A 10753-nucleotide genomic window follows, 5' to 3' on the forward strand; every position below is an offset into this window, starting at 1 on the left:
GATATTTTCATCATTTTCTTTTGTTTTTTTAAAACTGAAAAGGCGATGAAGGGGGGGAAGGTGGAGTTTGAAAATGGGACCTTTAGTACCGGTTCGTGCCATGAACCGGTACTAATGCCTCAAACCCCATTAGTACCGGTTCGTGGCATGAACCGGGACTAAAGGTCCACGAACCAGGACTAATGGGCATCGCACCCTTTAGTCCCGATTCGTGGCACCAACCGAAACAAAAAGGTCCAGACGAACCGGGACAAATGGCCCACGTGGCCCCTGGGCGCACGAACCGGGACTAATGTCCCATTAGTCCCGGTTCTAGACTGAACCGAGACTAATGGGCTAACCCGGGGTGGACCAAAGCCCTCTTTTCTACTGGTGTGGATAGCAACCATCTCGGGTGGGAGGAGGACAAGTGCATAGCCAAAGCCACAATGATGGCCGGAGCTTCCACCACCTTCTCCTCAACCTCCACCACCATTGTAGTCACCTTCTCCAGCGCCAATCCGGTGACAGCGACTAAAGCTAAGGCTCTTGCCGCGGCAATGAGGGTGCCAATGAGCAGAAACAGGAGAGCCGTGAGAGTGGGGTGGTTGGTCAAGTCAATATGACAGAAATCCACAATCAAATCCATTCATAATGAGCCCTCGCTGATGCCTAGTTTTGTCTATGCTGCTTTTGACAAATACATATACATGCACAAGATTTAATGTACTCCCTCCGTCCGGAAATACTCGTCGGAGAAATGCATAAAAATTGATGTACCTAAAACTAAAATACGTCTAGATACATCCATTCCTCCGACAAGTATTTTGGGACGGAGGGAGTACCAAGCAAACACACTTCATTGGATTTCCTTTTTTGTTACATTTTTTCTAGCCAAAGAGGAGGAAAAAAAGATGATTTATTGATTAGATGAGTTTTGTGGGAAGGCCGTCCCGACGAACTTGAGGAAGCGCTCCGAGTAGAATTGAGGTTCAACTGCAGATATTGACAAGGGGTTATACTTATACTTGATGGACTTGTATGCGTGCTCAATCTTCTTTGTCATGTTGTACTTCTGCAGAATATCAATGATCCCTATGTAGAGCACCACATCATACATGTGATGGAGTGATTTGCTGCCTTCTTCTTGTTTCTCTTCTTTCTCCGCTCTCGCCGGCATGTTGACCCCTAGCTGGATCGGGAGCCTATTCAATTTCACAACAAATTCAATCATCTCAGATCATACATTTAGCATTGGAAGAACATGAGGATGGAACAACAGAAATCAATTTATAATGACCTTCCTGTGCCTGGAAGCAGAAGATCTACTTCCTCGAAACAACCCGACGGCGCACGCAGGCGGCTCCCCCTTATGTGCGGGCCGACAGCATCTGAACCATTTTTGTCACTGCCTCGCTGCACCAAAATCAGCCCATCTCGATAGTTATAAGCGGAATCCTTCTCCGCGGCATCTGCATTATCGGTATCAGCAAGCAAAAAAATGCTATTGTGAAATGCGTTATTTGGACAACATACGATCAGAGAAATAAGATATAGATTGCACTCTTACCTGCTTCTGAAAGAACGGTTAGTTTATCTGGCAAAATGCTTTCAGGACATGATGATCCTATTTGTAGGTTTTGACGTGCCCGGTAATGGAAACCAAGAAGCAAGCTGTAATCCATTATACTGTGATTCCTTAGAAATTCGCTGTCGATTTCGATCTGCCTACACCGAACATGAACATAGCATGGTTGTTACAAAGATAAATGGTCATGAGAATAAGCTGTTTTTTTTTTCTGAGCGAACATGCTTACTTTAGCAAAGCATCCCGCCAAGAAGGCTCAAGATAAAATGAATAGTTCAGATCCAAGTCTTTCAGTGTCGTGTTCTCGTCGATTTTAATTTTCTCCGTAGAACGGCCCAAAGACGAACCTTTCAAGTCAAATCTTCGATGAATTCTAAGTTCTGTGCAAAACATGTTGCCCATCACTACAAATCGAAACTGCATATGCAAATAATCAAAATCCACGGTTTAGTTTCTACCATCATTTGAAAAGAAGTAGCTAGAGTAGGAAAAATCATATAAGACAACTAGTATCCTTTTAAGATTGAAGGAAATTAATCCGCCATTAAAAAAATATAAGAAGCTTTAGACAGTCTCTGCAAGTTTGACTATCAATTGCAACTGCGATATGTCATCGGAAGTCGCAAAATAATAATAATTATATTTTGAGTTGCAAAAATAATTTTATTATTAAACTACTTCTCTTTGAAAAAACCCAATAGCATTATTACATGAACAAAATAAGAAGGTTTTGTAGGCAGTACTAATCAGAGTTATAATATTTTTGACAAATTCTAAGACTGTATTTTTTATATGAGACAATAGGGAGCTCAAGCAACAGTTAACTATTTTTTTTTTGAAATGTCAGCAACAGTTAATAATATCACTACCTTTTGGCCGCTGGAAGGTCTCACCCTGTGGAGGCCAAAAAATTTAGTTACAAGTGTGTTCTCATAAGCATGGACATGACGATAATAGTACGGAAGCATACGCAGAAGAACCTGCATCATGTCAAGTATATATCAATGGTGTTCATGTAAGAACATGAGCAAAAAGGACAAGTTTGATTCGAGTGCTGATATGATACATTAAGTGAACTAGGAAACTAGTTCAGATAAGCTAAAAGCTTTGGACCAATGAAGATATCCGTTTTGGATCAAGTGTTGGTGAGACATGCAAGCTCCAGATCATTTGAATCTTGCTATTGTTACTAAGAGCTGGAATTGGTAGAGAACCTGCACTTCTGATTTCCGAAGAGTCTTGATCATAAACTGGTCATCTTGCGATAAGAAAAAGATACTCCCACTCTTTCCAGGAGAAGATAGCTCCCTAAGTGCATCACTTCCACTAATGGAAATCATGTAATCTGCTGTATCAATCTTGAACATCTCCCTCAAATTTCTATAATCAAATTCTACCAAGAAATTAGTCTTGTCATGTTCTGAAAAATAAAATACTGCAAGGGTGTCTCACTAGCTACTGAAACAAATAAATTTCAAATTCTGTGACTTAATAAGCATTAAATATCATTGCAGAACAATATTCAGATTGATTGCAACAGGGTAACACTTCAGCCATTGAACTACTCAAGTTACTCGATGACATCCTTATAATTTTTCTTCTTCTGTTAAGCTAAGTTATACGAATCTACTAGATCAACAGAAGAACATAAGTTTTTAGATAATGAAAAGAACACATTTTTGGAAAAGGAATGAAAAGAACACATGCTGACCAACGTCCTGTTGAATGAAAAGTGAAGCACAAACCTGAAAACCATTGGGCAGTAGTCCTTCCACTTGAAATCTAGAGCACGATGTGAAGGAGTAAGCGGTGATCCGTTTTTGGGGAAGTTCATCCAGAAATTTGCTTTGGGGCCAAAATCAGAAGCTCGCACTTCACGCTCCTGAATCGGCGTAATCCTCCCAACTGTGTACCTGAGTAGTAAAACCAAGGTTTTTGATTCTGTATGCAAAAAACAATCTTGGAGGGGGGGGGGGGGGGGGGGGGGCACTGAGATATCTGGTTACCGCGGTTACCAGAAAATACCGGGCAGTTACCAAACAGTTTTTTTTAGTGAATTTTGACTGTGAAAAGAATTCAGCCAAAATTCATTCACAATTCGGATTTTTTTTTCAGCAAGGCAATTTCCCGTGGGGCGCCGAGATGTATGGTTACTGGGCGGTAACCGAATTTACCGCCTGGTAACCAAAACCTTGGGGAGCGGCTACAGGTCAGCTGACTGACCCAAAATAGGTGTCAGTCGAACGGCACACACAGCTTTGTTCTGCACATAAGAAGCAACTGCTACCTGCCTCCGGTAAAAGCCTACCGCAAAATCACGCCCACAGATGCATGCTGCATGCAAGGATACCCACAATACAAATTGCAGAAGCACCCGAGGCAGCAGCTGCAGCATGAAAAGCAAGCAATTCTCCGGTAAAAACCAAGTAATGGCAATATTTGAACGCAATTTACACAGAAATTGCGCTATGTTATAATATGCAAAAATAAAGGTTTTACCATTAAAGAAAGAAAATGAAATGAAATAAATTAAAATTAAAACAAAATAATGAATTTTTCTAGGGAAGAATAAAAGCCTTTAAGAAAAAGATAATAAAAATCCAAAATAAAATAATGAAATTTTCTAGGGAAGATTGAAACCCTTTAAGAAGAAAGTAAAAAAGCAAAAACAAAAACAAAATAATGAAGTTTTCTAGGGAAGAATGAAACCCTTTAAGAAGAAAGAAAATAAAAAACAAAAACAAATACAAAATAATGAAGTTTTCTCTGGAAGAAAGAAACCCTTTAAGAAAACAAAATATAAAAACTAAAAAAATAATAATGAAGTTTTCTATGTAAGAATAAAACCCTCTAATAAGAAAGAAAATATAAAACAAAAACCAAAACAAACTAATGAAGTTTTTGGAAAATGGAACCCTTTAAGAAGAAATAAAATTAAAAAATAACTTGCACACAAGTATGCCCTGAAATTGCACTTTTCTAATATGCCAAAAATAAGCATATACAGTGCAATTTTTGCTTATATTGTAATTTACACACATGGTGTATCATACTTGCGTGTATACTTACTTACAAACTCAAATATATATTTTTTTTTCAAAGAAGAAATGAAGTATAGTGGCATTGGTACCACCTTTAAGAAGAAAGGAATTAAAAAAATAATGATACAATTTGCACACAATTTACATATAAATTGCTCTTTTTTTAGTTATGTAAGAATAAACATATTATAGTGAATTTTACATAAAAACAAAGAAAAATTAAACAAGGAACGAATAAGTGGCATTGGTATCATCCTTAAAACAGGAAATGAATTAAAAACTAAACATAATAAAACAAATAAAGTTTTCTACGAGAGAATAAATTAGCGACATTGGTATTACTGTTAAGAAGAAAGAAAATAAAGAAAAAACTTGTACACAACTTTGCACTGAAATTGCACTTGTTATAATATGCAGCAAATACAAATATAATAATGCAACTTGAGCAGTCTAGTATAATTTACACACATATTGTATTGTATTTTCATGCATACATACAAATAATAATAGAATGTATTAAATTAGCAAAACAATTAGCATTGGTATTACCGAATAAAGAAAAAATTATCCACACAATTAGCATAAAATGCACTTTTTATAATATGTAGAATAAATATATAAGAGTGAAGTTTCAGTACTCTGATGTAATTTGTACATGTAGTACTTGCATGTATACATTTTCACGCACTCAACATCTGAAAATACATGTAAAAAAATGCTCAACTGAAAATAAAAAATAAAAGCCTACATGTGCTGAAAACAAAAATAAACACATGAAAAAAGAGCATACACACACCAAAATCCAGCCCAAAAAGAAAATCGACTGACCCAAAGTAGATGTCAACCGAATCCAAACAGCCCAATACCACCAGCAAAATGTGACAGAAAAAAGAAAAGCTACACAAATCTTAAAGCACAATCCAAGGGTCAAAAAATCGATTGACCACAAAACAAAAATTCAGCTGACTGAGATCTAGCTAAAATGAAACCTTGACAGCGTGTTTGGTTGGGGGGAGTTGGAGACAGGGAATGGGAGTTTAAGGTAAGTGACACTTTCAATCCCTTGATTGATTCAGAGACATGGGAATTAAGGAGGGAAGGGGAAGAGGAATTAACTGGTCCAACTCCTTCGAATCTCTTCCTTGGGGGACCCCTGGTAATTTAACTGGGGATTGGGAATTGGTACAGAAAAAAACGTTCTGTTAGTTGGCACGTCCGTGAGGAGAGGCATTGCACGTTGAAAGTTGTTTATTCATCTACCTAATCTCACCAATTAAATAGGGGCAGTTAATTCTCTTCTAAATTCCCACCTTAAATTACCTTCACATGCCAAACAAAGGAATGCGAGTTCAAATCAATTTCCCATGTCTAATCCTTTAACAAACTCAAATCCCTAAACTCCCATTCCCTCTCCCTGTAGTTACCAAACACGCTGTGAGTACAGGCGTACAACCACATTCAACCTTAGAAGATAGTAACACTCTCATGTCGATAAAGGAAACTAAATTATCGGATCATAGACTTCATAGCTCACAGCGATGTAGATCAGGAAACTGTTGAAAATTAAGATTCCCTCAGTTGAGAATTAATTGTTGCTCAAACGGATGTATCTAGCATTATGGAATTAGTTGAGCGACAACTAATTACTAATTCCGGACGGGAGTTATGCATTACCTGATTCCAAGCTGCAGACAGAGCATCAGATCGTAGCTCCTGTGCCCTTTAATTATCGTCTCTCCAGGCCTTTTGGCATCCTTCACCTTCCTGCTCCGTCGAAGTCTCGGTTTCTTGGACGACGGCGAATCCGGGAGGCTCTTATCCAGCACGACCTCGCTGATCAGAACGCCCTGCGCGTACTCCCTCTCGAGTATCTGAGAGCTAGAACCAGCCGTGTCTTCACATTTCAGCGTTTTCTCAGGACCCGCAGGACCTCCGGTGACCACCCCGACGGCCACTCCGATGGCCGCGCCGATACTCCGGCGTCTCTGCAGAGAGGGCCTCTTCTTCATCGCAGGCCGCCCGAGGCCCGAGTTCCTCCTGGACAAACTTCCATCCGCCGCCGCGGGCTCCGGGTCCGCGCCGGTGCCAAAGGAGACGTCAGGCAGCACGCACCTCTTCCTCAGGTCGTCGAGGCGAGCGGCGGGAACCCTGCGGCGTTCGGGGTAGAAGGTGCCCTTACCGTCCTTGAGCCCCCTGGACCAGGTCCCGAGGTAGCACCCGCCGCCCTCCCAGGTGTACAGCCCGTAGCCGTGCGCCACGCCGGCGACCCAGTTCCCCTGGAACGAGTCCCCGGTGCTCCACGTGAGGACCCCTTTGCCGGACATGAGGCCGTTCCTCATGGTGCCGACGTAGCTGTTGCCGTTCTCCCACGTGTACCTGCCCTGGCCTTCCATCTGGCCCTGGACCCAGGAGCCCTGGTACACGTCGCCATTGGCGTGCGCCTGGAGCCCGAGCCCGTGCTTGCGGTCCAGCTTCCACTGCCCCTTGTAAGACGAGGAGGGGGAGCCGTTGGTGTACGTTCCTTCGCCGTCCATGAAGCCGCCGGAGTATTCGCCTTCGTAGACGGCCCCCGACGGCCACTCCGTCCTTCCATTGCCATGCCTCATCCCGCGCCTCCACCCGCCCTCGTACACGCAGCCGCTGCCGGACCAGACGTACCGCCCCGTGCCCTCCGGCACCCCTCCCGACAGCGTGCCGGAGTAGAGGTCGCCGTTGGGTAGCGTGAGCTCCCCGGCAGAATTTGTCCACGAAGCAGCGGCATCGGGGTGGCTTTGATGAGGGCGAGCTGGGGGGTTGTTGCTGGCCGCAGGGGCTGCTGTCCTGCCTTGCATACTACTCAGGTTGTCCTGCAGAGGAATTTGAAGTTAAGAGAGAGACGTATTCATACATGAATCGACCAAGAGTTAATTTGGTCTCAGGTTGAACATCCATGCAAGTTGACCTTCTTGAAGGAGGTGTAGCTACTCCCTCCGCTCTAGGTGTGTAAGTCATCTTACGAAAACCAAATAATCACAAAATACTAAGGCGCGGTGCATTAACTTTTATCTCATTTTTTGTTTCTTCACATATCAACCAATAAGAGACAAGGGGTGTGCATGCTTTTAATGACTTGAGACTATCAAACACGAATGCAGTGGTTAGTTCATTGCATGCAATGTTATTAATTAGCAAATAAACATTAATGCCTCTTGTTTTCCTCTCCTCCTTGGTCACGATGCACAACCTAAGATGACTTACTCACCTAGACGGAGGGAGTACGATGAATACGTACTACTCCCTCCTTTCCGGTTTACAAGTTCAATTCAAAAATCTCACAAACCAAGATAGATGGTGAGTGGTGGAATACTTTTTGTAATTTGCAAAAGTACCCAATTAATGCTTTTGTTTTCCTCAAAAATTTATGTTTACCAATGTATTAATTGTAATACATGCATGCATCAAGTACATGCATTGGTCAATTTTCTCTTAATACTTGCATGCAATGCGCCTTGGAATCTGGACTTGTGATGAGGAACAACGAAATTGAGCCTTATAAAATAGGAAAACTAAGATTTGAAGATAAGCCCTATAAACCGGAAAGGAGGGAGTAGCTTAGCAGTGGACTACATGTAAGTCGAGTGATTTTTCCTCGGCCCTTGGATTAAAATTCAACGGCTGGGCCCAACTCTTCTCCCATCCTTGCCTCACCTCCCGCTGCGGCGCCGCCGCTCGCCACCGCTCACCGCCCCGTTCATGCTTCCGGCGAGGTTTGCTACATAATCTGAGGGACAGTCCAAAACGAAAAGCACCCCATCCGCACCTAAGAACCCTTGTCCGAGTGCGGCTACACATGGTATAGGGTTGCTCATCCCGCCCGGTGTCGTAGAAGCTAAAATGAAACTCTCATATACATGTTCTGTAAGGAGGCTAGCTCGCTAAATGATACTCTTTTGTTCCATAATAACATCTTATATTATGGGATAAAGGGAGTACATTCCTGGCTGATGAATTTACAAGTGCTCAACATTCATCGGCCACCTGCTAACGTTACGGACATATTAGGTGCCCGTCCTACGCGGACGAATCCGAGTCGCGGTAAAGAAAAGGCCCCACTCGCCCTGAGGAGGCATCGCTTCGCATGTGCATCTGCCCTCATCTTCTTCTCTGCGAAATCGACTTAACAAAAAAATTCAGGCAGCATGCAAATACCAAACACGCCGAATGTACTCCCTTCCATCCAAATTAATTGACGCGGTATCTATACAATTTGTATAGAGGTTGCATCCTTTAATTAATTCGGACAGACTAGGAGGGAGGGATGCCCATGTAGAGCAGGCACAACAAGGATCCATGATCCATCCGTACAAGGATACGAGGAATCGAACAAACACCATGCACCCAGCCAGGACAGGAGCAGGAGTGGAGCAATCCAAGGGGATCAAAAGAAAAGGTAGAGCTATAAACAGCAACGCGAGAGGAGGGAATGGATCGGCGAAGGAGGCCGGGCGGCTGAGAGATGGATGAGCGAGTTGGGTTGCTTACCGATGGATGGATGCAGTTGCAATGCGTGCGGCGGCGCGCCACACAGAGAGCAAGGGGAAGGAGAAGAAAACTCTCTATGCGCTTCTCGTCTCTTCTCTCCTCTTTTCTTGTGTGTGTCTGGTATATACTGCTGCATGGGATGGGTTGCTTGGAACTGACAGTGCCTGTTCATGGCTGCCAGCTGCTGCTGCAGTTCCTGCATAGCAAACGTGACAAGACAATTCGATCTTACCAGTCTATTCACTGTAGTATTTGTTTATTTACTTACCGGTGAAGCAAGCAACTGGTCGAGCTGTTGCACATGGCGCCATGTGAGAAGATGTGACCGCCGGCCCTCTTCTCTGTCTCTCGGGACTCTCTCGCTTCTTCTTGCTCGCTACTGGTGATCAGTAGTATGAAAATGCAGTAGGTACGTACGTACGCGCTGGCTGCTCGGTCACCTACGGCTGATAGCCTGCTGACAATTGATATACTCTATCATGCTAGCTGCTACTCCCTTCGTCCGGAAATACTTGTCATTGAAATAGATGTATCTAGATGTATTTTAGTTCTAGATACATCTATTTTCATCCATATTGATGACAAGTATTTCCGGACGGATGAAGTAGTACGTAAGAGCGTCGACCCTGGACTTAGCAAATCCGGCTCCTCAAACATCCAAGACGCGTCTGGGCATGCCCGTGTCCGACGGGCCCTCATATTTCTGTTTGGGCATCCACATAGCTTAAATTCGGACTCTCAAGCTCATGTAAATACATACACATCGATCATGCAAGACGATGTCGCATGTAAATAGCAAATGTTGATACGAAGCATAGATATGTCCACGTCGATCATGTAAGACATCAAATTTATTTGAAGTGTGAAACTCAAGCATTGTCATCTTGATTGTTATTGTGGGTCCACATGTGCTCCACAAGATCATTGAGTAGTTGCGTGTGCGCCTGTTGATCTCGAAGATTCTGATGCATCTGCAGAAAGTTCATCAGCTGAGCCGCATCTTGATCTTTCGGGATTTTAACTTGTTCTTCAGGTGCTTCGAAATTATGGGTTTGGGCTACACCATCACCCTCATCCTCGACAATCATATTGTGTAGAATAACACAACATGTCATCAGCTGCCACAAAGTTTCTGATTCCCACATCATTGCAGCGCTCCACACAATTTCCCAACGAGCCTGAAGCACACCAAAAGCCCTCTTCACATCCTTCCTAGCCACTTCCTGCACTGTTGCAAAGTGGCTCATTGCCACACGGCTCGGCTATGGTCTTCACAACGCCGCCTAATGAGGATAGATACCATCACCAAGATAGTACGCCATGTTGTAATCTCGGCCATTGACGTAGTAGTTGCATGGCGGTGATTCCACATTGCAAAGCCTCCTGAACACCGGAGATGGTTGAAGCACGTTGACGTCGTTGTAATAACCGGGCATTCCAAAGAAAGCATGCCAAATCCACAAGTCATGTGATGCCACCGCTTCTAGTATGATGGTGACCTCTCTGGTGTGACCTTGATACATTCCTCGCAGACCTTTGGGGCAGTTCTTTCATTGCCAATGCATGCAATCAACTGATTCAAGCATTCCTGGAAACCTCCTTGCCTCTCCGATAGCCAACAACT

The 10753-nt window shown here is 43.3% G+C and overlaps 1 protein-coding gene across 1 annotated transcript; it reads right to left on the bottom strand.

The window, feature by feature from the left end:
- Positions 1-821: 821 nt before the first annotated feature.
- Positions 822-9273, bottom strand: LOC123046852 (phosphatidylinositol 4-phosphate 5-kinase 9). Its single transcript, XM_044470283.1, has 9 exons — positions 9130-9273; positions 6283-7454; positions 3313-3480; positions 2782-2947; positions 2437-2547; positions 1797-1984; positions 1550-1707; positions 1280-1451; positions 822-1184 (listed from the first exon to the last, which is right to left on the bottom strand). Exons 2-9 carry the CDS (start codon positions 7437-7439, stop codon positions 899-901), a joined length of 2406 nt encoding a protein of 801 aa, XP_044326218.1. The 5' UTR covers positions 7440-7454; positions 9130-9273; the 3' UTR covers positions 822-898.
- Positions 9274-10753: the final 1480 nt, after the last annotated feature.

Source organism: Triticum aestivum, chromosome 2B (genome assembly GCF_018294505.1).
Source record: "Triticum aestivum cultivar Chinese Spring chromosome 2B, IWGSC CS RefSeq v2.1, whole genome shotgun sequence".
Taxonomy (NCBI): domain Eukaryota; kingdom Viridiplantae; phylum Streptophyta; class Magnoliopsida; order Poales; family Poaceae; genus Triticum; species Triticum aestivum.